This window comes from Talpa occidentalis, unplaced genomic scaffold, assembly GCF_014898055.3.
Source record: "Talpa occidentalis isolate TD23 unplaced genomic scaffold, MPIMG_talOcc4v2.1 talOcc4.10, whole genome shotgun sequence".
Taxonomy (NCBI): domain Eukaryota; kingdom Metazoa; phylum Chordata; class Mammalia; order Eulipotyphla; family Talpidae; genus Talpa; species Talpa occidentalis.
Window position 1 is genome coordinate 87,897,524 of NW_023600993.1, and position 28,000 is coordinate 87,925,523.

The following is a 28,000-nucleotide window of genomic DNA, read 5'->3' on the forward strand; positions in this document are numbered from 1 at the left end:
CTGAGAGACATCAAAGGGTCAAAGCCAGGAGGGTTTAGTTGCACTGACATCATCCTGAGCCAGCCCACATGCACAGTCACTCCAATTAAGGCCTGTGCTCGTTTATCAGCCATGATCTCGGGTAGAAGAACTCACAGCATTTGTCCTCTTTGCACCTGATTGCCAAGTCAATGATCCAGGTTAAATCCGATCGAGTCCTGGAGATTGAATGTCTCCTGCTGCACAGATACCCAGAGTTGGGGTGGGGTATCCAGGGGGCCCTGAACAAGCAGCAAACAGTGGCTGCTGAGGCAGCAAAGCAGCTTCTGGGCCAGAGGAGGCAGAAGGAAGGTGAGTGCTCCGAAGTGTGGCCGTGCTGGGAGTGGGGAGAGGACTGGCTGGTACCTTCCGGGAACTTAGCCGGAAGCTTTCTTCTGGCTTTGGAGGGAGTGGAATAGCTGCCTCAGCTGTGTTTTCCGATCATTGACACAACCTGGAAGGGAAGGAAAGTTCAGTGTCGACTAGAATGGCCTGTGCTTAGTAGAGGGGTCCTGGGGGGCTGGGGGTGCAGGCAGGAGCTATGCACCTAGGTGGCCTATAATCTGCATCCTGGCTACCTGCCTGAACTGCCATGTGCCTCAAGTAGGTCCTTTACCTGTGAAGATCAGTTTCTCCTCCGTAAATCAGCATATCTGCTTTAGGGGGTGCGTGTCAGATTCAACCAAAAAACTAACATTCGCTGGAATTTACCTCAAGCCTGAGGGGACTGCTTCAGGTGCCGAATGTGGGTTAACTGGAACCTCACAGGGGTGATGTGTGGAAGAGAAAACTGAGGCCTTGGGAAATGAAGTAGCTACACAATAAGCAGAACTGGGGATTAAGCCCAGTTTATCTAGCTCCTGAGGAAAGCTCTTAATCACTACCTCCCACTGCCTTTCCTCCTGCTTCTGCTCAGTGAAAATGCCCATCAAGCTAGCACAGTGCCGGAAACCTAGCAGGTTAAATGGTAGCCTCCCCATACTCAGGCCCACATGCCAGGCATAATTATTTAGAGATGACCTCCCCACAGGTGGCCCCTATTCCCGTGGTCATGTCCAGGCAGTCCACACCGAGAGGCCAGCGTGAGTTTCTGAGTCTCCTCATCTCCCACCACCTTCACAGTGCTACCTGCTTCCTCTTTTCCCTCAGAGCTGATCCTGAGGCAACTCCATGGTTATGAAATCTTACGACAGGCGCACTGATGGCACTCACAAATGCTGGTGGAATGACTGAATCGTCATAGCCACAACTTTCATGCCTGTCACCTTTCTTAGCACCCCATGACCCCATCCCTGACTCCTGGCCACTCCCCAGACATCAAGGCTTCACTGAGTTGAGAGCCCACTGTAGGCATCCTCAGGGTTTTCCAAAGTGAGTTCCATGGAACCTTAACTTTTACTGTATTGGACTCATTCCTACCTCCCGATCTTGGTGTCCAATGCAAACCTCTCCTTAGCGTTCTAGATTTATCTCTGATTTATCTGCAGATGTCTCACCAGGAGATCCCTCACCACATCCCTAACTCATTTCAGTAATACTCTTTCCACCCTCAGCCAGCTTCTCTTGTATTTACCACCACCTACCCAGACACTTAACGGGAGACTTGGGAATTATCCTAGAAACTTCTGAAGCAGTAGCTCTCAACCTGGACCACATGTTAGAAACACTTGAGAGTTTTAAAAATACAGTGTCCAGACCAACTGTATCTGTCTCTGGCAGACATCAGTATTTTTAAAATTTTTGGGTGATTCCCGTATGCAGCCAATGCCTTCATAAGTTGAGAAAAATGTAAACCACGTACTGATAAATAAAGTATGGACAACTTACAAATGAAGAAATGCAGAGTTTAAAATCTGAAACCTCATCAGTAATCATGGATGCACATGAGTCAGTACTTAATAACTATCAAGTAGCTGACAAATTTGGATCATCTTTCTAGAAAGCAACTTGACTGTATTAAGTCCATCCTTTTGACCCGTAGTTCTACTTCTAGGAACGTGCCCTACAGAAATGGCCTGAGTCTCAGCTGAGCTTTGTGTGAGAGGATGTTCACCATGGCATTGTTTACAAAAGCAAAAAACTTCAAACTGTGCCAAATGTCCAATTATAAGAAATTGGTTTAGTAAGTTTTGGCCTCTGTGCAGCCAGGCTATTTGCAGGCCTGTGTGGTTGTGTTTCCTTCCGTGCTAAGTGGCGGGGCCAGACAGACCAGCGTTCAAGCCTGGCTCACACTTGTAACCAAGACCTTCCATAAGTTACATAACATCTGGAGACCATTTTCTCTCCTGTAAAATAATACAAACTGGCAAAAGTGAGATAAAGTATGTAAAATATGTAGTGTGGACCTGGTCAAAAAAGTTTCCAAAAGGGGGCCTCCCTTGGTGGCGCAGCGGTTGAGCACTGGGCTGCGAAGCTGCCCACAGCCTCTGCAGCACCGGTTCCATCCCTGGCCACTGGTGAGGGTCCCACATGGCGTGCAGACCTCTCCTGCCGCCCACTACTCCCCTCAGCAGTGTATTTCATCAGTCTGCCTGTTCCATTCCCCGCTCTGGTTCTGGTGAATTCTCTCACCTTCTCGCGCTTCTGACTGTACCCAGTGCTTGTATAAATAAATAAATAAATCTTTAAAAAAAATTTTTTTAACAAAAAAAAAAAAATTTTTTTTTCCAAAAGGGAGGCTTGTGTTAATATTGTGGAATGATACGGAGAATGCTGTGGGAAAGTGGGACTCAAAACCCAAGCCTAGTGCCAATTCCGCAAAACAAAAAGTATGAATATATGAATTTTTAAAAAACTGGAAGGAAATACGCCAGATTGTTAAAGATGGTTATGTCTGTATGTTTTTTTAAATTTCCTTCTTTAGTTTTCAAATATTCTACAGTAGTGTGAATAATTTTTATAATAGGGGATATTTTTAATTTTTTGAAAACCAAGTTTAAAGTCTAACACATCGTATGTTTTTTGACTTCTGGTTTACCTAGGCCTTTTGATGCCTACCTCCCGACAGGTCAATCTTTCACACCACGTGCCTGTGTCCTAGGCATGTACTGAATAGAAACTGTTTAGCCTCCATTTTACAGACGAGGTCTCTTGCTGAAGTTCACACAACTGCTAGGTAAATTGCAGGGCAAACAAAACACCTTAATAACCACTGTGTGAGCTCCCTCCTGGGCCACCAGGCACCTCCCACGACATATCCCGGTGCTCACTTCCCACCTGGCCCCACATACCAAGGTGCGTATTGGTCACAAAGTTCCCTGACCCTGATAGGTCAGGGGTCCCCTCCTCTCTGCTGACCGGGCCATCATTCCACATGAGGTCAAAGCCTCCAACTCTCTTCTCCCTTCCTGTGAGCCTGGGCAGGCAGGAGACAAAAAGGGGTTAATGAAGATGCAGTTGGAGGGGCCTTTAGCCCCAAGCCAGGTCCCTGACCCCTCCTTGCACTCGACTGGTGTCCATGTTGTCAGAATTGCCCATCCATTCATTGGCCTTTGCCCAGGTGTCAACAAGTCTTGGAGAGAGCATCCAGTTTTGTAAAAGCCTCACCCTTGCCCTCAGTAACATGCACTCACTCGAGCTTTCTTGTTTAAAGTGCTCTTTCCTGTGTGTGCCAGAGGACTGACACCGTAGGGGCTCAGATGTTTGTTGAATGAATAAATGAAAGATGGACATAGCAGACACCTAGGGTTTCTGCCTGCTCTTTTTCATCCTAAGGATACCTAGGTTTTTCCTTTGTGAACCACTCCTCCCTCTCTCACTGCATGGCTTACGCCTTTGGGAGGTGTGCACAAGGTAGACCTTGACAACAGTCACAATGATGGTTCGGGATGAGCAGGTGCCCACCAATGAGCAGTGACAGCCCTCAAACTTCTGCTGGAATAATTGGGGGAAAGTTACTGCAGGGGAAAGAGATGAGATGGGGTTGGGGAAGAGAGATTACGAACCAAATAAAACTGCTGAGTACCTGACTTCAGCTATACTGAAGTCAAGGCTGGGCTTTTCCATTTATACACATTGTATGCATTGTTAGGACAATAGCCTTTACTGAGCACTTACTATGAGCTAGGCACTTTACAATGAATTTCTTGGTAAATTAACAACTTGAGAAGTAGATATGATGTTTCCCATTTTACAGACAAGGAAACTGAGACCCAGAGAGGTGAATTCACTGGTCCAGGGCCTGCAGGAAGTGTTAAGGAAATCCTGCTGGACCAAACCTCAGAAAGTTGTAGATGGCCTGCTCTGCCCCAAAAAGTCAGAGTCCTCAGGCCTAGAACAGACCCTGTGTGGGCCTCGCAGTTCCTCCACATAGAGGATGGGGGGCAAGCCAGAGCCACACTGAGGGCCGCTCCAGTCCCAGGCTCTGAGCACCCTGCTGCCTTGGTGGGAGCTCAGATGGCTGTGCACAGTGCCTGAGGCCCTGCCCACCCTCACTGGCATCCCTCACCTGGCCTCCATGTCCACGACGTGCAGTGTGTCTTCCAGGAGGCAGGTCTTGAGCTCGTAGTCTTCCTGGCTGCTGGCTGTTAGCGATGGGGATGCATTGACCTCCAGCAGCCACCTGGGGATGTAGTGGGGAGCCTTAGGGCTTCTTAGTGCCTGGAGTGCCTGGAATTTCACTGAGAGGCTGGATGGCGTTCTGGCTCCACCCTGAATTCAACCAGGATTGTCCCTTCGACTTTTCCATTTGAAAAAAGGTTTCAGTGGCTAAAACTTTTTGAAAACAATTATGGAAAACTTGAAATTCCCACAGGAGGTCAGGCAATCACTTAGATGAGAGGAGCTGGTGGAGGTAAGAATGATTTGGGTGCTCTTGTGCTCTACACAACAAGGAAACTACAAGGAAAACTTTCCTTTCCTAGTAAGGTTTACCTGTAGATGCCAGTTGACAAGTCAGGGTTGGGGAGCAATAGGGAGGGATGGAGACTGTAATGAACTGGAAAGAGCATTCCACGTCTAAAGGGGTGGCTCTGACCAGCTCCAGGGGACTATTGTTCTGTGGGAACATGAGCCCAGAATTGTAAGATTTGAGTTTTCCGGAAGAGCCAAAAGTCTAGAACATCTCCCAATATTTAAGGATTGTCAATAAATTTAAGTGAAAAACAATACCAAAAACCCATTCTGAAGGCCAAACTTAAGTGGACAGGAGTCTGCACACAGAGAGGGAAGGGCTCACCAGCAGGTCAGTGGGAGACTCAATCCCCTGTCTGCTATCTTGGGAGCCGCCTCCTGCCAGCTTGCTTCCCCCATCAGTGGCAATGCTCACAGTCACATCTCGCTGCAGGGGTCAAGGAGAAACCAACTGGTGCTGGCACACTGTTTTTCTTGAACCCTGGCTAATGTAGATCTGCTCTAGGCTACTGGGAGCTGCAGTGCTGTGGGGAGCAACTCAGCCCAGGACATTGAACCTGTGTGTCACTGCCTGTGCCTTACTGCATGACTGCCAGCTTCCCGACACCCCCACAGGGCTTCTGTGTCCTGTGGTTATGACATGGGCACCACCACTGTGGTCCCTGCCATCTCAAGCTTGTCTTACCTGTCTGCTCAACCTCCTCCATGGGCACTGTGGGACTGCACTGAATTCTTGGCAGGGATTGGCATGTCGACAAATTCCCTAACATGACATTTTGCTCAAAGCACCAGGACTTACAGAAGGGACTCTGCTTGTCTGACCCTAGGAGAGGAACCCCCACTTGGCGGATGTTCAGAGCAGGCCTCCCTGGCCAGCCAAAGGGCTCAGTGCTGCCTGGGTAAAACCTCATTTTTTCCTTATTAACACTGCTATAGGCACAGTGATCACCCCCATTTTACAGACAGGCAAACTGAGGCACAGAAAAAGAAAGGGTGGCAAGTAGGAAGCAACAGAGCCAATATCAAACCTCCTGCCCACCTACTTACGGCTTGAGATCTTGGTCGATGAGGATGTCGTAGCCATAAAGCTCAAAACAGTGCTTGTCACTGATGATCACCTTCTGCACGCTCTGTAGGCTCTTGACGAAGATGTTGTCCATCTCACTGAAAAGCGTCTCCACCGCCTTGGGTCCATGCTTGGATGCCAGGTACTGCCTGAAGCGCTGGAGCATCCACTTGCAGCCCTGGGGCCCCATGCACCCCAGTTGGGAAAGGAGCCTCAATTAACTGGGACCTGGCCCCCTGAGACCCTCCAACAATCACCATTAGCACAGCTCTTAGGCCTGAACAAGAGAGGCCCAGACCTGAGTCCTATAATTGGGAGGATCTGAGTATGCTCCTCAATGTGAGGTGAAGATTCTGCATGCCCAGGAGAGATACCTACCTGGGACTGTGCCTCTTTCTCAGCATAACCCAGGACACCAGAATTCCCTGCCCAAATGGCCTGTGCAAGCCTCTTCCCTGGGCCTGCCTTCCTGCGGACAGCCTGCACTGACCGTGTGTGCACCCCACAGCTCAAGGACTAACCAACATGTTGCTGGGTTTGTTTTTTTTTTTTTTTTGGTGGGGGATTGTATCCAGAGGGTCCCCAATTAGTTGGGTGTAGCTGGGGTGGGGAGAAGAAGGGAGCAGGTGTAAGCTGATGTGTTTTGGCTCTTAACTCTGACACCTGGCAATTCTACATTTGAACCTGGCCTAGAGGGTTGTTGATAGATGATGGGTGGGTGGGTGGGTGGATGGATGGATGGATGGATGGAGGATGGATGGATGGATGGATATCTGCAATGGTAAGTGTCTAGAATACATGTTATTAAAATGTCTGTAAGTTTGGTTCATAACTTTTAAATATTTAGTTTCAGGAAGCCTATACCTCCATTTCTGCTCTTGCCTTGGGCCTTGCAAATGGGAAGGTGGACCTGACCTTGCTGGTGAACTATGACCCCATGACAGGCTGGTCCCGGGCTCCTTGGTGCCTCTCCTTGGTCCTTACCCCAACATGGTCCCAGAAGGCTGTGCCGATGGAAGGCAGAACCTGGCTTCTTACCTTCTTTGGATGGTAGTCAGGAGATGTCTTTTGCACAGCAACGTTGGTGAGGTGAACGTCTGCAGAGGTTGGTGGTTAAGGACCAGCGTGGACAAGAAGGGTGTGCACATTAGTCCCAACTAAGCTAACTAGACCAAATTCACACCCTCGCTTGGGAATTGAGGTGGGAAGCTATGAAACAGCCCAGAGGTCACATGTGTGGGCTCTGGAATCAGGTGGGCCTGGGTGCAAAGTGAGAGGTGCAAATTCTCAAGTGAAACCTGGCTTCTCCATCACAGTTACGTTTTTAAACCTATTTACTTGGAAAAAGTTAAAACTCAGATAACAGTTGAAAGAATGTTATAATGAATGCCTCCATTTGCTTCATTTAGAAATTGTTTCAGAAAGGGGGCCTCCCCTGGTGGCGCAGCGGTTGAGCGCTGGGCTGCAAGGCTGCCCGCAGCCTCTGTAGCACCGGTTTGATCCCCGGCCACCAGCCGCCAGGTGAGGGTCCCACGCAGCAGACCTCTCCTGCTGCGTCTGCTGCTCCCCTCAGCAGTGTATTTTGTTGGTCTGCCTGTTCTGTTCCCCGCTCTGGCTCTGGTGAATTCTCTCACCCTCCTGCACTTCTGACTGTACCCAGTGCTTGTATAAATAAATCTTTTTTTTAAAAAAAAAGAAATTGTTTCAGAAAGGTCTTTTTAAAATGATTGCCGACCATCAACGTCCAAGTTTCTGTTCACATGACTGAAATAAAAACCCGGGCCTAGTGTGTTTTCAATTGGTCTCTACCTCATTTATCTATTTGTAAATATCTTTTTGCATTCTTGATGTTCTGTATCAGGGATCAGCAAACTTTTTCTGGTGAAGTTAGACTTTGCGGACCCCACAACCCTGGCACAATAGCATGAAAAACAGCCGTGGGTAATGTGTCAATGAACGGGTGTGGCTGAACTCCATAAAATTTTATTTACCTAAATAGGTGACAGGCTTTAGATCATGTAGTTTGCAGACTCCTAGTCATGCATCTTGGTTGTAAAAGATAATTCGTAACGTAGGGAAATGGTAAAGTTGAAAATAGATGTTTCCTAATCTGATTCAAATTCTCCACGGTTTTCAGAGTTAATAGATGAGTGAGCATCCTTCCATATTTTCTTCTAAGGAGAAAATACCTCTTTAAAAGCCAAGATGGAGTCATAAACATCCCAGTTTACAACTTTCCATGACATTTCAATCAACTTTACTGTACTTAACAGCTGCAGGCATAGCAGCTCCACATCATGCTAATGCGTTAACATCTTCTCACCATCCCTCAGGTGGTTTAAGTTGTTTCCACTTGTTTCCGATTGCAGTGTTGAGGTGAATATGTTTGTATTTTGTGTGTGTGTGTGTCTACCTATTATCTATCATCTATCTAGCTCAATGATTGTGTGTAAACTATATATATGTATATATCTACATACATATTTAATTATCTATTTTAATTATCAGGTTAAAAAATATGTCTTCTCATTTTGTAATCCAAAGTTGCTTCCTTATTTTAAAAGTTGGTATGTAACATCTGGAGCACATCTAGCAAAATGTTATTATCTGTTAAATCTGGATCGTAGGTACATGAATTTCTATTAGTCTTTTCTGCAGTCTTCTATGTATATTAAATCTTTTAATATTGCAAAATTAAAAACAATTTTAAAAGAAAGGGTGGAAAATAACGTGTTCACTCACTGTAAAAATAGCAAAGCCTCATTAAATGGAAAATAGCCCTGGGAGAGAACTCTGTTCATTTAATAAAGCCCCAAGATGCCTGGAGATATGCAAACAACCTAAAATGGGGATAGCAGGGACCCCTAATGTGTACTGAGAGTCACTCTGGGCTCGACAGTGTTCTGAGTGCTTTACATGCATCACTTCACTTTAATAAAAACTGAGGTGGCAAAAAAAATGGAAATAAATTTGACAACTTGCATATGATATGGTAAGTGCCTGTGAGACTTACAAATAAAACAAACATATTGGAAATGCTGAAGTTGGCAGAATCGAATAAAACAAATTGAAAAAAACACGTCAGGAGCATCTTCTCCCATTCTATCACGCAGGTAATGCGAGCACACTGCTTGGACAGACACTTAATTGAAGGAGAAAATGAAGGCAGAGAAAGGCGAATGAGCTGAAGGCATCAGCCAGACGCTCGAGTTAGAAGCCCCACAGCGGCGCTTTCCTGTCTCCCCCGTATGTGGGTAAATCTAGTCCTGCTGACTTGTCTCCTAAATGTTTCTGGATCATCTGCCCTTTTCCTTATGATGCTCAAGTCTAAAATCTTTAAAAAATTATTCACTATTTATGTTTTACCCAGATAATGCAGACAGTGTTCAAAAGTAAAAAGATACAAAAATGTATATAAGGAAATAGGTCCTCCCTACTCCTATCCTTATCCACCCATTTTTCCTCCCAAAGACAACTTGTATTTCCAGCTTCTTGTACACCCTCCCAGAGATGTCTATGCACAGATAAAAACAGAGACATAATGTTTTAACATGAATGGAAGCATACTTTTCACCGAGTTCTATACTTTGTTTTTTTTCCCAATGAACAATACATCTTGGGGCCTCCCCGGTGGTGCAGGGGTTAAGTCTCAGCACTGTGAAGCTATCAGCAGCCACTGTGCCATGAGTTCAATCCCGGACCAGGGAGCTAGTCCACATGGCACAGCAGACCTCTCCATCTTACCCGCTGCTCCCCTCAGCAGTGTATTTCAGTAGATCCACCTGTTCTAGTCCCCACTCTGGTTTTGGTGAATCCTCTCTCTCTCACACACACACACACATACACACACACCCTGCATCTCTGGCCTGCACCCCAGTTCTTGTATGGATAAATAAATTTAAAAAAATACATCTTGCGGATGATTTCATATCAGTACACAAAGCATTCTCCCATCTTTTTAACGGCTGCATAGTATGCCATTATGTAAAGAAGCCATTCATTTGGTCATTTCTTATTTTTTTCACTCCCACCAACAAGAGTGTGCAGTATAATCTTTCAACCTCTTCTTTCCTATATTGTGGTGTATCTGTAGGATAAATTCCCAGCAGGGAACTGCTGGGTGAAAAGGTATAGCATATGTTCTTTAACAGACATTTGCTAGATTGCCTCCCGAGAGGTGTAGCAATCTATATTCCCACCAGCAACGTGTGTTATCAAACGGTTGTTCTCACCAATTTGATGGGTGAATACCATATCATATTTGAGTGATTGAGTGAGCCAATGACAAGGCACTGAACAAAAGAATGATGCAAACGTTCTCCAAAGGGGCTCCAGCTGTCTGCTTCTAGGGATACGAATCAATGCAATAGCACAGCCAAGGAAAGCAGTTTGGGGTGAGTTGCTCTGAACAGAGAGGGGCTGCTCCCCTCAGATCACTTGGGGGAATCCCCCCACCTCCACAAGACTCTCAGGTCACAGGGGAAGCTCTTCCCTTTGTCTTTTCTCCACTGTCCAGACCAGAGCATGCACTCAGCAAACACTACAGAATGAATGAGCACTTTCAGGAGGGGCCAGAGGCTGGGAGTGGGTAGGAGGCAGGGAGGATGGGAGCAGGAACCCCAGGATACACTGGTCATCGATGCTGCTGAGTGTGAAGCGGGTGTTGGAGAATCTGGCGAAGCCATCCCGGTATAGCCAGGCCCGCAGTGGGATGTACTGAGGCGGTGGTGGGGATGGAGAGAAAGAAAAGCAAATAAAGACAAGCACGTTCTCACCTCCTAGCCCTGCACCTGTTTCCTCCACCTTCCTACCCCTCAAGAGTCTGCTCAAATATCAGCACCTTGGATTCCACCACTTCCTTCCTTGGGTGGGGACTGGGGGACGGTGGAGGGGGCATGCAGAAGGGAACAAAATTAATGGGCCCCTTCTGTGCTCCTCCGCCACATGGGACACGCCCCAGCTCGGCTCAGAGTGTGTCCTGGATGCTCCTATCTCCTTGTGCCCAGCAGAGAGTAGAGCACTGTGAGGCTTTAATGTTTGTTGAATGAATGGGTGGAGGGTCTGGAACCTGGTGCTCGCAGACGCTAGCAGTGGACAGCTGCATAAGCAGCAGAGGACCCGTGGGAAAGCCAGATGCTGGGCATCTAAAATGGCAAAGATTGGATCTATTCACCACTCCCACCCCGTGCTCAGCTGCCGTGTCCCTCACCCCCACCCTCTCCCAGACAGGTAAAACCAGACAAGCGCACACAGGTGCCCCCGAATGGCCCCTGCTCCCCAGTCTAGCTGCCCCTCCCTTCCTCTGGAGGAGGGTCTCTGTCTTAGTTACTCACCGACATCACCAGCACGTAGACACGCAGGTCAAACTTGCGGCCTGGCAGGCAAGGAAAGAACTCATGGAACAGATAACGACTGAGTCCCAAGCACCCAGGTTTGGGGGCATAGCAATGGACACAGAGATGCCAGTGTCACCTCCTATCAGGAAGGGTTAGCAGCTGGCACCAAGTAGGTCCTTTATGAATAATTGTTGGGTAAATGCATGAATGAGGAGAATTTTCGTGAACCAAGAAGAGAGTGGGAAGGGCATGCCTACATGCAGGGGACTGTTTTGGACAGCAGCTGGCGTGGGAGAGGGCAGCGTGGACCTCCATCTTTGCGTCTCCGTGCCAGGTGTCAGACTGAACCCATGATAGGTTGCTAAGTCAAGGTTTGTCAACTGACTATTAAAATGACTGTTAAACCACTGTCTGGGTTCTGGCTGCCCACCTTACTTTCATGGGGCTCACACCCCAGAGGAGCACACAACAATAAACTGGAAAACAAATAAATAAAAGAGTCCCGCACAGTGGTGGGTGTTATGAAATAAATCAAGCTGGGCGATAGGACAGGGAAGGAGGGAGGCCTCTCTGAGGAGATGACAGGTGAGCAGAAACCTCAGCAACAACTTGGAGTCACCTGGGAGCAAAGACGGCCCTCTCACCTCCTATCAGGTAGGGATTTTCGATATAACGCTGAGCTACGTAGTTCTCCACGGGAATATCATCTTTCTGGTCATCAGAACTTCTTGTGTCCTACTTGTAATAATAATTGACATTCATTTAGCATTTCCTTCTCATAGTGTGTTAAACACTCTACTTGGTGTCTATCATTTGGTCCTTAAATCAACCCTGCCAGGGAAATACTAATGCTATCCCCACTTTATAGATGAAGCACAGAGAGGGACAATGACCTGCCCAAGGTCACATAGCCATCAGTGGTACAGCTGGGACGTGGACCCAGAGTCTAGGCATTAAACCTCTAGACCTGTGCAGTCTGCTGAGCTCTTTCCTGTGGTTCCCTTCACAGTCACCTTGCGAGGAAACTGAGTTCCAAACGTAAGTCTCACACACTTGATGTCACAAAAGATCCCAGTTGGAAGGAGCACTGGGACTCGAGCATCTGGCCCCAAGGGCAGAATCTTCTACAACCCTACACCCCAAGCTGCTTCAAGACAGATGCAGCCAGACCTTCTGTTCCTGGGACCCTGGGCCAGCCCCACCTATACTCACGTGGCTGCCAGAGGGATTGACTACGCTCCGGGCTGGCTGAACCTCTAAGCTGCTGACCTTCTTCCCAGCATTGCCCTGTCAGTTTCATGAAAGAATCAGGATATGCATGGAGGGTGGAAATTCATTTACTGAGCACCTGCTTTGCACATGCTGGCTTGGTAGGTGCTGGTTGCGTAGATGTTGATATCCTGTCCCCTCACCCACCCTGCACCATTATCACCTCTAAGGCTCAGAGAGGTTCAGCAACTGCCCCAAGACCACACTGTCTCTGAGAGGCAGAGGCAGGACTGCGAATGGCGTCTGCCTACTCTACTGACTACTTCCAGGGACAGGATGGGCTGGGGACTGCCTCATGTGTAGCCTAGGATCTAGAGGAAGAATTAGCCAAATTTCCCCCCTGAGGCAAGCAGAAGGTCCAGGCAAAGAATACAGTGTTGTCAGGTTTTAGGCACATTAATGCATTGCATCCTCATTGCATAGCTCCCACGTACTGGGGCACAGAGAGGTGAAGTAACTTACTCTGAGTCACACAGCTGTTAAGTGGCAATGTCAGAATTTGAATTGTTCCCATTGGTAGACACTTGGGCATAGCTTCTCTGCCAGCCCACTGAGCTTTGAGGGTGGGAAGCAGGGCCAAAGGAGGAGGTGGGGAGCAAGAGGGAGAGGCTAACTCACCTTCCTCCAGTCCATGATGTCCTTCAGCTTCCGGAAGAGGAAGATGCCCTTTCCTTGAGACCGGGCTACCTGGGGGGGGGTGGGGGTGGGGGTGGGGGGTTAAGGACAGAAAGCTCTGGATTGGTGTGGTCCCTTGTTGGCCCCTGTGCCTGGGGCTCCTCGCCAGCATTATTCTGTCTCCATGTCACTCATGGGTCCTCAGCTATCCCCAAAGGAAAGGCTTAGACCAGGCCTTCAACAGAGAAGGTGCTAAGCCTGGTGGGAGGAAGAAAGGGAAGCTCACAAAGGCTTACAATCGCATGAATAATACAAAAGAGAGACAATTAAAAACCCATTTCTAACAGTCCTGGGAACATATCATCCCATTCTTTCTTTGGAAATCAATTTGCCTTCCTAATTAGGCCTTGCTTTGGCTAATACTGAAATCAGTCTGCCTTTACTGAGTCCTGGCATGGATAATTCATAGCTTCCAGAGTCCGGAGGCTGTCACATCATGCAGAACAGTCATCGCCCTCAGAACAGGCATTCCTCCCTCCTGTGACATCCCTGCACAATGGTCACCTGCCTGGCCACATACATTCATGTGCTAGGGAGCTCACTGCCCGCCACCCTCCCCCAGCCCCCAACATAGCCCATTTCATTGCAAAACAAGTCCATTAATAAGGAGTCATCAAATGGCATGTGCTAGATTCTACGGTGTGCTGAGCATAACCCAGATCTCGCGGAGCTTCATGACCTAACCTGTGTGGAACTAAAATTTTTTCTTCTTGTTAAAAATATTGGGGGTGGGGTGAGGAGGGAGAACATGGCGGGGGGCAGGGATGTCTGGCTGCTTTCCTTCTTTCTGTTAATGCTATGGTGTGAGGTGGTGCCTGCTACCACAGTAGCCACTTCATGCCAATGAGGGGACAATCTCATGACAGAGCAACACACTGCAGATGCAGAGTGGGCAAGGAGGAGGAGCTTGGGCTTTTAATGGCATCGTAAGGCACATCCCCAACCTGGACCAACCTACTTCTGGCTTTCTTGTTAGATGAGATTATGAAATGTCTCTATCGTTTAAAGTGCCGCTAGTAACTGTTGTGCCTGTCCCAGGAGATGCCCTCTGAAGAGATAGTCCTTAACAGCGGCATAGAAACTTCCCACACAGAGAATATCAGGTAGACTGGACACCACCTACTCTCTAGTTCCAAAATCAATCACAATACTGCCATAACCTTGCTTCCTCCACCCTCTGTCAAGAGGTGAAGTCAATGTCCTCTCCCCTTGAATCTGGGCAAGGCTTTAGGACGGCCTTGACAAACTGTGTAGAGCAGAAATGACGCGAACATTCTGGTGCAAAGTCATAGGAGGTCGGACAGCCTCCACATAGCTTTCTCTTTTGGGATGGTCACGCTTGGAACCCAGCCACCGTGTTGTAAGGAAGCCCGGGTCACGTGGAGAGACCCACATGGAGGGCAACTGCATCTTCCAGCCTTCAACTCTGGCTGAGCTCCCAGCCAACAGCTGGCACCAACTTGCCAGCCGAGTGAGTGAGCCAGCTTGGAAGTGAATCCTCCAGCCCCTGGTGGAGATGCCCCAGTCCCAGTCAAGCACTGCCAAGCTGGAGGCTCCTGAGCTATAGCTGGAGGCTCCTGAGCTGTACGTGAGATGACTGAGTTTGGAGAGGGAGGGGGGTGCTATTCTACAACAGAACCAGATCCTAACTTGGGGGGAATGGCTCATAATGAAGGCAATGCTGACTGTTCGGGTATTTCCTATGTGCCAGGCACCCAGATTTATACACATTGTCTTGTTAAAGTTTTGGGGGATTGCGGGAGAGGATGTAAGTGATTTTAATATTTGTCAATAATTATGAGTCATTAGCTCTCTCCCCAAAATACCAGTTGCATGTCTTCTTTACTCGAGAGATTAGATAACTATTATGATCTAATTTTAGTTGATATCTTTTCCCTTTCTTTTTTTAATTGATGATTTGCAACTTAAAAATCTTTTATATGGATGGATGTTTACTTGTTTATTCTTTTTTCTTGTAATTGTATTATGTTTATTGAGGTGAAGTTGGTTTTCAACACTGTATATGGCTTAAGGGTATAGGTCCAGATGTAGGATATAGACGTTTATATTACCTCATTTTATAATCAAGGAAAGCTAGGTTACCCGGCCAGCAGGTGACAAATCCAGGATAGTTAAACCTGTGTTTCACAAGGCTGGGGCTCAGGAACCTCCTGAAAGTGCCAGGGGTACCCCAAAATCATGATAAATGATTTGCCACTACTACTTAATAATCAGAAAATATTCATATATTGTTCTTATAAAAAACGTGTTTTCAATTGGGAAAAAATGAATTGATTACTAGAATGAACCACAGTCTGTTTTTGTACCACCTGCGACCAGTCAACCCTCGTCCCCTTGCCACCAGCTGTCCTGCCCCTGTGGCCATTTATCATGTGGCATTCCTTGTGTGGCATTCATTGGTGTTGGAGGGATTGGCAAGCTCCCCATTTTCCTTCAATAGAGCCCCATTTCAATCACCTTGTCCTGGAGGCCCTGCCCTCTGTGAAGGTCTGAATCCACATGGTGAGGGAGTCCGGGCAGAAACTTCGGGAAGTTAAGCCCAAAGGGACACAAAACCAGGATGTCCCTCTTCCTGTGGCAGGTGGAGGTGTGAGGCAGAGAAGCTGGCGCGGAGGCAGCTGTGCTGTGACCAAGAGCAGCTGCCAGTCCACGGGCCTGAAATTGACGATGACATTGAGCCATCCAACAAGTCCTCCCTGGAGTCCACTTTCCATCATTAAAGGAACTGTCCCAGTGCTTGTAAACTTAAATGAAAAGATTTTCATCTTTATTTCCTTAATCCCTAACCAGATTTTCACATATGCTTCTATTATGAAATAGGCGACAAGCCACAATATTGTTCAGGCCTGTGCCTGTGCTCTCAAAAGAAACCACAATATTTTCCCGTCATGTTACAACTATAATATCTGCAAACATTGTTTATGCTCACTGTGACTTTAAATTACAGTAACTATTGAGCCTGCTGCTAGACTTGCTGTAATTGTTCATGGAGAGTGTTGGGTGTTATTTAATATAGTTAAACTTAGTCTGTGCACTTTGCTCAGCTGAACAATGCTAAGAAACACAAAATGGATAAGAAAGATAAGCCATAGATTTGCCATGGAAACCTGGCCATGGGTCCACATGATCCATAGGGGGCTATGGAGAATTCCCAGGAATGTGGAAACAGGGCCAACAGAACCCGCAGGACACCTCCTATGTGGAAGATAGAAAGGCAGAGACGACTCCCCCAGTCATGAAAAAGGAAACCCCAAGGCCTTCTTCCCTAGTAGAAAATTCTGTCTTGCCCCTGATCCCTTGCAGGGTAGTTCAATAAATCTGCCTTTTCTGTTCTCTACTCTGTCTCTTGTGAATCCTGTCAGCCCCGATGCCTCCTGCCTCACCCTAATATTAGGCTGCCACAAAAACACATAACTATTACAGAAAGAACTTTCTAATAGGTTTTGTGTTGGCCATGAGACAGCATGGGCGGGTGGCTAGCCACAGGACAGTGAGGAGAGAGCCACGCCTATCCCGTGCCCAAATCCAGGCCTGGTACCAAATCCAGTACCACCACCTCCCAGTCAGTGACTGAGGACGGTAGGGACCTGGGGCCTGTTCCTGGGAGACAAGGTGTTACAGGGCAACCCCAATATAAAATGGGTTGCCTGACTGTGGGTCCTTACCCGCATGCTTAAAGGGGACTTAAACTGCAGGCATACACAAAACGTTAATCAAAGGTTTATTTACAAGGGAAGGGGAAATGAGGAAATGTACAACTCAGGAAGAAAAGAGAGAAATTCTTAAATGTTTTCTACCCATTCTGCTGACCTGGAATCCCAAATGACCCACCAAGACCAAATGCTGCCTGGCCAAGAGCACAAGCCGAGAGAGGAGCCAACAGAGCGAGACCCACTCCCATGGCTGGTTATAAACACAAGTCTGAGAAAAATGGCTGCTTAACTCAGCCCTTAGGTCCTCGCAACCTCCCTTTGGGGATCATGGGATTTGTAGCTCCCAGTGTCTTGATGGAGTGGGGGTGGAGTCCACAAAGCCTGTATGGAGTTTGCTCAGGACATCCTTTCCTCTAACAAGGGGACTCCTCGGACAACTATTTTCAGCTGAGGCCTCCCCTTGGCCTTGCAGAGCTGCCCTTTGGCTGCAGGGCCGTGTAGGCCCTGTGACCTTCCCTGCCCTCTCGCTGACAGGGGCTGGCACTTCACCCAGCTCCCTCCCCATTTTTCCTCCCAGGCAAAACTCTGACATGTTGGATCTTGTCTTGGCATCTGTTTCTCAGAGGACCCAGACTAACAGTTTGATAACTGTTTTTCAATATAGTTGCTTCCTTTTATAATCAAATGTACTTTATTTTAGGCTTTTAAAAGCACTGTTCTTCAATAGGCCCCACACATTTCACGAGATGCCAGAGTCCGTGGGCATGAAAACAGAACCCTATCTTCTCAGTGAGGCATGTTAACCGGGTTTTCATGTCATTTGCAGCCTGAAGCCACCTGACTCGCCTTTTTCTTTTACTTAGTTTCAACTTTTTTCAATTAAAAGGTTTGCAAAGCTCTGTTTGGGGTAAACTTGTGTTCCCAGAATGTTAAGGTGTGGTTCTTCCAGTCCTGAAGTTTGGACAGAGGTCCCCAAAGCTGAGGACAGCCTAGTGGTGGCCCAGAACGCCCACAGCCTGAGAAGCGCTAGACTAGATCTGCGGACACTCAGGGTGGAGAACGACAGCTAGCAGCCGGCCACAGTCAGCCCCGGCCTCCCAGCCCAGCCGGGGAAGCCAGGAGCAAGCCTGGGCTCGGTGGTCTGTGTCCTGCCCACCTTCCCACCAACTTGGGGGGTCTGCGGTGTGGCAGAGAATGCTTAGATGGGAAAAAAGCTCAGATTGACACAATGTTGACATGAGACTGAACTTTTAGATACCAAATCCAGGGGTCTGTTCTTGGGCTCCCTGAGAGTGATGGAAAAGTTCTGAGATGGGCTGGGACTCAGGCCAGGTGGGAAAGGGCTCCCCCATGGGGGTGTGTAAGGGTCCTAGAAGCTGCCTGCTCCCTGTGGGCCCAAGTGGACCCGCCCTTCCCAGGATTGGAGCAGAGGAGATCAGAGGGAAATGACAGGCCTGTGACTGCCCCACTGGCCTGCCCACCACGACCCTGTGAGGCTGGACCAGGGCCAACTGGGTCACAAAGACAGACCTCATGGAAAGAGCAGAGGGGCTTGGGGACATTTCCCCCCCCCCCCCCCCCCCCCCGTCTAGTTTCCAAATTTAGGGTCATGTTCTATTTTTTAACATTTCCCCACCTCAAAGGAGTCCATACAACAGAATCCCAGGACTAATGCTCTGGCCCAGTGGGTCTCATCGTGGTACCCAGACCAGTGGCACCCTCATAACCGGGTCTGATGGGTAATTTTATGGTCCACTTGGCTGGGCAGTGGCGCCCAGCTGTTTGGCCACACACAGATGTTGCTGTGAAGGTACTGGTGGATGTTATCCCCCTCTAGCCACCGCAGACCTCAAGTAAAGCACAGTGATGTGGGTGAACCCAATCAGTTGAGGCTCAAGAACAAAAACTCAGGTTTCGGGAAAGAGAAGTAACCACTTCGAGACTGTAACATGGAAATCCTGCCTGAGTTTTCAGACACACGCGCGCGCACACACACACACACACACACACACACACACACACACACAGAGTCAAGATTCTGCCTCTTAATTACAGCTGTCGTTGTGTCTGCTGCTAACAAAGGCTGTGGGCTGGCAAAGGAATCAACTTAATATGCGATTGCCGGTTCCCAATTAGCACAAATTACCATTTGTCTAGAGGATAATGCTGCAGGCTGGAATCCGCCCGCCCCGGTGGGTTGCAGTGTTCTCAGTCTAACCCCCTCCACTCGTCTCCAGCTCCAGAGCCTTCCTCTCTGAGCCTTCCCAGCGAGCCTTCCAGCAGGGCTTGCCCAGAGAGGCTCTGGAAACCCTGGGGAAATCCCTGCTTAAGCCCTGTTGGGAGCACCATTGTCTTTTGGCCCCCCTCAACCTCTCACCCTACACTGGTCCCCCCTCTAAGCACCTGTGCTGCTGGCTCTATCTGCACCGGTCTACACCAGCCCAGTCTTCAGGTCCACAGGGAAGGGCTGCTCTCTCCTTCCCAGCCCCCAGCTCCCTTCCTGGGGCCCAGCACAGGAGAATAGTAGGGGGCTTTGATATGCTGTTCAGGGCTAAGGTGGCTCATGGCTTCCTAGTGAGAAACCAGTCCTGGCACCAGGAGGCTAAGGGACTGGTACAAAGTCCACCCCCTCCTTCCATACTCCCTCTGGATGCCAGGCCTTGGTGCATGCAATTCCCTCTCCCTGGAATGCTCTTCCCCTCCTCTGCCCTTCCCCAGGCTGACTCCGACCCATCTTTCAGAGCGCAGCTAAATACTAATTCTCACCACAGCCACTATCTCTTACTGAGTACTTGATATGTGCTTTTTGTGCATTATCTAGTCACATGACAGTATTATACTGAAGGTCCTACAGTTGGTCTCACTTTGCAGATGGGTTAAAAAAAAAAAAAACACAGAGAAATTAAGTAACCTGCCTGAAGTCACACAGTAAGTTGCACAGCTAGCATTTGAACCAAGGGGTTTGGCCTCAGAACCCAACCTCTTACTTTTTCAGAAAAGCCTGCCAGGCTGGGGGAAATCCTGCCGTCTCCTCTCCTGGCACCATTTTCCTTACTAACTCCTAGCACAACAATAATGACACATATATCCTTAGTTTGCATGTGTTCTGTCCTCAACTTGGGCAGAGATCCATGTCTGACCTGCTAAAACTGTATCCCCAGTGGCTAGTTCTATATCTGGCACATGGCAAGTTCTCAGTAAGTACTTGTGGAATGTTTAAATAGGTCTCAGGTTCCTCATCTTTAAAACAGGGCTAATAATCTCTCCTCCCAAGGACCATTATGAGAATTGGGGCAATGCAAGCAAAACACTTCCCACACCCTGCCATTGCCTGCTTTTGTATCTGGAGGAGAAGCAAGGATCTGAGCTCCAAGGAGGTTGTGGATTCCCTGCCCTGATATTCTGAGTATCACTTGTTTATCCAGTGAACACTTATTGGGCACCTACTGTATGCAGCAGTCATAGGTGCTAGGTCCACACACTGCAGAGAAGAGATGGAGTCAGCCTCTCAGGAGAGGCAGACGGTGCATCCAAGGCTGCATTCCCAGGCAGAGTCTGTACTGAAACATGCTGTGAACGCTCTTTCATGAGCCTGGGACACTCACCCCTGCCCACCCCTGTTCTGGGTACTCACAGGCTTCATGATCCAGGTGATTCCTGGGTTTTTGCGAAATTCCTCTACAAACAGATGGTACTCGCAAGGCATCTCAAAGGTTTTGGGGAAGAAGTCGCACTTGGCTGCCTCCACCTTTCCCGCCTCACGCTCTAGCTGCTTCCGGAAACGTTTCAGGTTCTTCACCATATAGTTCTTGCGGGTCAGCTGGGCGGATGGGTGAGGCTTTCCATTAGTGCTTGTGCCCACTGCCCCTCCATCTCCCAGTGCTGACCATCCCACCAACTGCCCCACAAAGCCTATTTTCTGACCCACAAAATAGCAATAACACTAAGAATGACTCTGACTGACAGCCTGCTATTCTACAATTACCCCAGCTTTACTGGCCAGGAAACTGAGTCCTGGGAAGATTGTCAGTTGCACAGAGCTATTCATCTAATGGGCCACACCACTGGGTTTTGACTCTGAAGTTCACATTTCTAACCACTAAGGTTCACTATCCTTTTAAAATCTCCCACCACTAGCTCCTGCAGTTCCATTTTTGTGGTCTGATTCCTCCTGGACATCCCTTCCAATTCTAGACTCCAAACTACTCAACTTGTCTCACCCTGAAATCACCATAATTCCTCAAGCATCCATTCCTTCAGCCTCCTTTACACCCCAAGTCAGCCTGCCCCTCACATATCTTGGTGCTGAAACACCAACCAGCCCCTGACCTTAATCCCCATCCAAGAAGTCTGTTCTTCAGGTCTTAGATCCTAGCACACTCTTCAGGTCTTAGATCCCACGCCACTCGCCGACTCCTCGTACACATTGTGCATCCAGCCCCTGCCTGGCGTGCAGGCCCAGATTCTCTTACACTATTCCATTCTGGTCCAAACCAGCTCTTGCTCATTGTCACGCCCAGTGCACAAGTTGGCTGACTCAGCACCAGGCCTGCCCTGCTCACCTCATAGTGGTTCCGGAAGTGGCTGATCCGCACATGCTCGTCCATATAGGTGTGGTCAAAGTTCTCCCGGAGCCAGCTGACGTCACACCAGTAGAAATCCCACTCCCCTTCACTGGCGGTGGAGTGGGACAAAGATCACAACCTGAGGACCTCAGACTCCTGGGGCCCTAAGAGGTGCAGCAAGGGGCACGCAGCATGTGTCCATCAGGAGTCTCAAGGCAGCCATGGGCCAGCTGCCCAAGCCAGCTTTGCTAGGCCAGAGAGGAAACTAGAGAATTGTTGCCACAAAAACCCGGGCTTCTGGCTTCCTTTGGACAATCAGTAATCTGGCCACATTGAGCCCAGATACACTGGGCTCAGCCCAGACATCCTGGGCTCACCCTGAGTTACACTGAGGCCTAATGGGTCATCACTTTAGACAGGGCAGACCCTCTCCAGGTCACTGTCCCACCACTCCTGCAGCCCCTGACAGCCAGCCCACCTCAGCTGACCGTGACACCTGTCTGGGCCCCTGAAAGCACCGAAGCACACACTCAGCCCACATCACCAAGTGGTAGAATCAGGTAACACTTGCAGAAACCACCCCCCCAAGACCTCCTCTCACTGAATCCTTACTGCAACCCCTAAAGTGACTATCACCTTCTCTGGAGCCCTAACACAGAGATAGGCTTGCGCCCCGAGGACATGGCCACATCAGAACTCATACCCAGACTTGCCTGACTCTACATTCTATCCCTGTTCACCACCATGCCAGGGAGCGGGACAGGAAACCAGACTAATCTACCAAATCCAAATACCGGAGCTGGGGTACAGAGAAGAGGTACTTAAAAAAGACGAGACAGGAAATAGAGTAACAGCATGATTGGTTCCAGGTTTTTTGAGTAAAAAATTACAAATAAAGGGCCTCCCTGGTGGCGCAAGGGGTTAAGTGTCAGCACTATGAAGCTATCTGCAGCCACAGCAGCACCAGTTCTATGCCGAGCCAGGGAGATGACCCACATGGCACAGCAGACCTCTCCTGACTCGCCCACTGCGCCCCTCAGCAATGTATTTCAGTCGATCTATCTGTTCTGTTCCCCACTCTGTCTCTGGTGAATCCTCTCGCCCCCCACACCTCTGGCCTGTACCCCAGCTGTTGTATGCATAAATAAATCTTTAAAAATGAAAGAAAGACACCCTGACAGTGACTGCTAATTAAACACTGGCCCCCTGCCACAGTCTTTCTGGGTCACCCAGAGGAACTAGGGGAAAAGGAAAGGGAGACACGGACCTGGGAGACCAAAGGAAGGCGGGGTGAGATTGGGTGGGCTGTGGGGCTTACTCTTTTACTTCCACCCAGCCAGGCCTGTGGCGAAGGACATCCATGAGCGTATTCACAAGCGTGGCCTTGAATCGGATTGAGACTCTCTGCTCTCTGCAAGACAAGGCAGCAGAATGCTCGCTTGGGACCAGCGACTTCCCTGGCGTGGTCCAGGGGTCGGGAGGAGGGGAAGAAAGATCACTCCCATCACTCAAAAGGCCAAACAGAACTACTGAATTTCAGAGTTTGGCATCACAGCACACAACACTTAATAATAAAATTGAGAATTATAAAATTTTTGAAAAATAATAAGAGTCATTTTATTCAATGCCTACTATGTCCCAGTGCTTTACATGTGCCACAGCTCATCTTTACAGTTAATGGTAAGTATCTGCAAATCCTTTTTTCTGGGATTTATTTGGGGAAATGACATAGATGTACTTTGAGTTATTTCTCCTACTAGTACAATTAAAACCACCAAGACATCTATAAAGCAGATACAAGAAGACTCTGAAAAGTGGAAGGACTGGCTAGAAACCTCAGGACCCAAGGAACAAATTGGTTGTAAATTCCCTGGGTTTTCTTTTTGCCTCATAGATCCCAGATGTAGAAATGAAGAAACTGGCAAGCCCGAAATGCCAATGGGCACAAAAAATAAAGCTCCAACAAAAGCCTGTTCTTTCTAGTCAAAGAACCAGAAAAAAGACAAGCTAGCAAGACAAAAAACTTAGTAACTATTCTGCTCAGCCCAACCCCCCCCACAAAAACAAGTTCCCCCACTTATATCATTAGGGAACTACAAATCAAAACTATAATGAAATGCCACCCCATACCCACTGAGATGGCTTCTATGAAAAAAAAATAAACCAAAACCAGAAAATAACACATGTTGGCAAAGATATGGAAAAAATGGAAGCCTTATGCATTGTTGATGAGAATGTAAGCTGGTGCATCTGCTGTGGAAACCAGCACGGCAGTCCCGCAAAAGAGTCAAAACAGAATTACCATGCAACCCAGCAAGTCCACCTCCGGATGCATACCCAAAAGAATTGAAGCCAGGTCTCCAAGACATATTTGTACATCCACGTTCACAGAAGCAGCATTCACAATAGCTAAAATGTGGGTGCAAGCTAAGTGTCCACCAACAGATGAACAGATAAGCAAAACGTGGTTTACATATACAATGAAATATTACTCAGCCTTAAGAAAGAAGGAAATCAGGCCTGCCTGGTGGCGCAAGGGGTTAAATCTCAGCACTGTCAAGCTATTGACAGCCACTCCAGCATGAGTTTGATCCCCTACCAGGGAGCTAACCAACACAGTGCAGCAAACCTCTCCTGTCTTGCCCGCTGCTCCCCTCAGCAGTGTATTTCAGTAGATCCACTTGTTCTGCTCCCCACTCTGTCTCTGGTGAATCCTCTCACTCCCCATACATCTGGCCTGTACCCCAGCTCATGTAAGCATAAATAAAATATATCTTTTAAAACAAATAAACAAAATCATAAAGAAAGAAAGAAATCCTGACAAATACCTCAACATGGATGACTCTTGAGGACTTTACGTTAAGTGAAATAAGCCAAAATGACTTGTCCCAAAAAGACAAATACTTGCATGAACCCGGGTATATAAGGTACTTAGAGAAGTCAAAAATCATAGAGACGGAAAGTAGAATAATGGTTGCCAGAGGGATGGAGGGCATGGCTTAGTGGGCATAGAGTTTCTGTTTCACTGATGATACAGTTCTACAAGATGCAGCAGCCCTACGTGTCCGTAAGGACAAAGTTAAGACAATCATGGAGACATTAGTTGTCTCGCACTGTTGAACCACTGCCCCAGACCTCCAGACTCTTTGTTATATGAGGAAAATAGACATTTTAAAAGCTACTATAAGTTCGGTGTGAAGCAGAGGATCAGGGCAGAATTGAAATTTGAGTTGTCAAGTCATCACATGGTTGTTGAAGGAGGTAGGAGAGAGAAAGACAACACAGTCTCTGGAATCCAGCAAGCTCTGCCCCTGACTGATCCCATGGTTTGGAACAAGTTACCTAGCCCCTCTAAGCTTCAGCTTCCTCATCTAGAGAGAGGACACATAGTAGTGTCTACTTTAAAGGACTGTGGCCTGAAGTCTACAGACAGTGTGGCAGTGCCACAAGCACAGGCAACTAAGTAGATAGAAGAAAACAGATTCTAGAGATAGACCCACATATACACGGTCAGTGTAAATTTAGATAATACAGGCGAAGTGACTAGCCCAGGGGCTGGCACATGGTAAGTGCTTAATAATTGTCAATTTTTATTATCACTATGATTATCATCATCATCATTAAAATAAAGAAGAGGGAGGGATGGAAGAATATAGGAGAGGAACAGATGGAAGGCAGGCAATGCTGTGTTTATTGGATTGGGTGGGTCCACTTACCGCTCTTTTCCCTTTGATAATCCATGGCCCTTATAATTTTGATTCTGCAACGAGAAAAGAAAGTGTTGCAACCATCTTTTGCATATCCACCCTGCTTTATAGCTCAGCTTATTGCAAGTACTAAGTGCTCAAGCCATCAGCTGCAACACAGCTCAAATTCCGACACATGAAGTTCTAGCCTGGCCAAGGTTTCACTGGTCATTGTATGCCCAGAAATTTAGTTCTTGAAACGAACCCCCAAGTACCGAAGGTCCCCTGACTGTAGACATGACGCATAGGCATAACAAGTATAATGAATACCCCATTTTCAATGTTCATAAGAACTAACCTTGAATCCCAGTACTGAGGACTGAGCTCAGCAGGCTCTGTGGGAAGGAGCTAGACCTGTGCTAATTTTGAATGTTTGATTGGACCCAGGATCCAGGAGCGGGCTGGGTCAAACACTCAGATATATGCTCATTTTTTCCACTCAAAATGGACCTCTCAATTTTCCAAAGAGTGGTGGGTATTGTTCTGCTTCTACCCTCAGTCTTGATAAAACTCATACCTAAAGTACAAATTAAAAGAGAACCTAAAATTGATCTTGTGCAGGATGATTTCACAGCTTGCACAGTCTTGCCATCTGCATTAGTTTTCTAACATGCATAACAAATTACCATACTTAGGGACTTACCAGACTTAGGACTATCTACACTTGAACAGTGTAGATAGAACCTCTACTCACATCTCACAAGGATACAATCAAAGTGGTGGCCTGGATGATGGTTTCTCACTCAGGACTCAGGGTTCTCTTCCAAGACCATCCAGGTTGTTGGCATAATCCACTTGCTTGGGATTGTATGACTGAGGTCCCTGTTTACTTGCTAGCCATTGACTGGGGCCTGCTCTCAGCTTCTAGATGCCATTTACTGCTGGTTTCAACTGTCCAGTACTGGGTGTTTTCCTTCATTGAGGCCAATGGGAATATGTCTCTGACTTCTAGTCCTCCCCCCATTTGAGTCAGCTACAATGGAGTCTAATATAATGTGTTGTATTCATGGTAATAATGATCCCATTAAATTTACAGGCGCTACCCACACTCAAGGGGAGGGAAGTATACAAGGTATATATTCTGGGGATGGAAATCTAAGAGGCGATCTTATAATTCTGCCAACCACACTATTCTAAATCCCCAAAAGCCAGTGGTAGGTGATAGCAGATAGAGGAAACTGGCAAAAATAAGACTTCCACCCCAAAGCAAGTTAAATCATATTCCATTTATTTGTTCAAACCCTCCAACCCCAGCACTAGTTGAGCCCTAATCTTTGTAGGTTATATCTTTTATACTCTTATGCTTGCTTTCAATTCCATTTTCCATGTTGCTACAGTTTTCAGTTGAAAAGCTTTTCTTTCCTAATTGAACTATGATACATTGACTATTGAATATTCTGTCAAAATTCAATTGATTGTGTGTATGTGGGTCTATCTCTAGAATCCGTTTTCTTCTATCTACTTAGCTGCCTATGCTTGTGTCACTACCATACTGTCTTAATTACTGTCTTAATTACTGTAGCATTCTTGTAAATCTTTAAATCAGGTAGCATAAGACTTCCAACTTTTTTCAAGCTTATCCTTGCAGTTTTGGTTCCTTTCACGTCAATGTAAATTTTAGAATCAGCTTGCTAATTTCTATACAAAAAAGCATGTTGGAAATTTGAATAGGAGTATATTGAATCTATAAGCATTTGGGTAAAAGTGACATCATAAAGTGTTGTCTTCCAATTCATTAATATGGGTTAGCTCTCCATTAGTTTGTCATCTTTAATTTCTTTCCACAATGTATTCAATGTAGAAGTCTTGAACATTTTAAAAATTACGCACAGGTATTTAATTTTATCAAACTATCATAAATGGTAACTTAAATTTCATTTTCTCATTGTTTGATGATAGTATATTGTGGTAGACAGAGTAATTCTATCCTAGAAGATGTCCATGTCCTAATCACCAGGACCTGTAAGAATGTTACATTCTGTGGCAAGGGAAATTAAGATTGCAGATGGAACTAAAGTTGTAAACCAATGGACTTTAAAATAGATTATGCTAGATTATCAGGGTCGGTCCAATGTAACCAACCACTCAGGGTTTTTTTTATGTTATGGAAAGGAATAAAAGTAATGAAGTGCCATTCATGAGAGGTGGAATGCAGGGTAAGCAGCAGATTGGGGTAGGAGAGAGCTGGGCCCTAGAATAAATCATTTCCCTTCTTTGGGTATTCTTTTCCCACTCTTCAAGTGGGGGAGTTGACCTTTGCCCTCCTAGAGGACAGGGGCTAGTCTGTTTGCCTATTGACCAGTACTGGGTTCGGGTTGGAAAAGGCACTAGTTAGCGTGGGTATTGGGGGGCTAGGGGAGCTAGAAGGGGGATGAATGGTTTGTCAATGCCTGGACGGGTAGGCAAACAGGTGGCAGGATGAATCGACCTCTAAGAACTTTCCCAGGTCAAGGATCCAGAAATTCTTTACTTCCTCCGGATTCAGAGAAATTGATCAGTACTGTTTAGAATCCTAGAGTTTCGCAAACTTCCCGCCAGCGGGCCGGACTGCGCGGGTCCAGCTCGCGCGCGCGGCACGCCGGGACTTGTAGTTTTCCCTCCGAATTAATTAATCGTTTTCATTCTCAGAATCCCTCCGCGATCCGCCCCTCCCCGCCTCCCTCCCCTCCCCCAAACCCCCCTGGGACGATGAAAACATCTGGATCAGGCGACCCTCCTACCTTCGGTCGCGACATGACACGATTCCCGAGGGACTGACCCAAACCGCCACCGCGTCCCACGCCAGCGTGCGCGTCCCGTT

The 28,000-nt window shown here is 47.5% G+C and overlaps 1 protein-coding gene across 2 annotated transcripts; it reads right to left on the minus strand.

The window, feature by feature from the left end:
• Positions 1-28,000, minus strand: TTLL9 (tubulin tyrosine ligase like 9). Of its 2 annotated transcripts, XM_037497249.2 has the most exons (15): positions 27,921-27,985; positions 25,171-25,214; positions 22,773-22,865; positions 21,452-21,563; positions 20,524-20,709; positions 13,159-13,227; positions 12,484-12,558; positions 11,916-12,006; positions 11,269-11,309; positions 10,564-10,651; positions 6,974-7,032; positions 5,917-6,113; positions 4,466-4,579; positions 3,249-3,373; positions 1-472 (listed from the first exon to the last, which is right to left on the minus strand). In XM_037497249.2, the coding sequence occupies exons 1-15, from the start codon at positions 27,933-27,935 to the stop codon at positions 396-398; spliced, it is 1,386 nt and encodes a 461-aa protein (XP_037353146.1). In that variant the 5' UTR covers positions 27,936-27,985; the 3' UTR covers positions 1-395. The 2 variants fall into 2 exon arrangements, with proteins under 2 accessions (XP_037353146.1, XP_037353152.1); XM_037497255.2 differs by lacking the exon at positions 12,484-12,558 and having other exon boundaries at positions 27,921-28,000.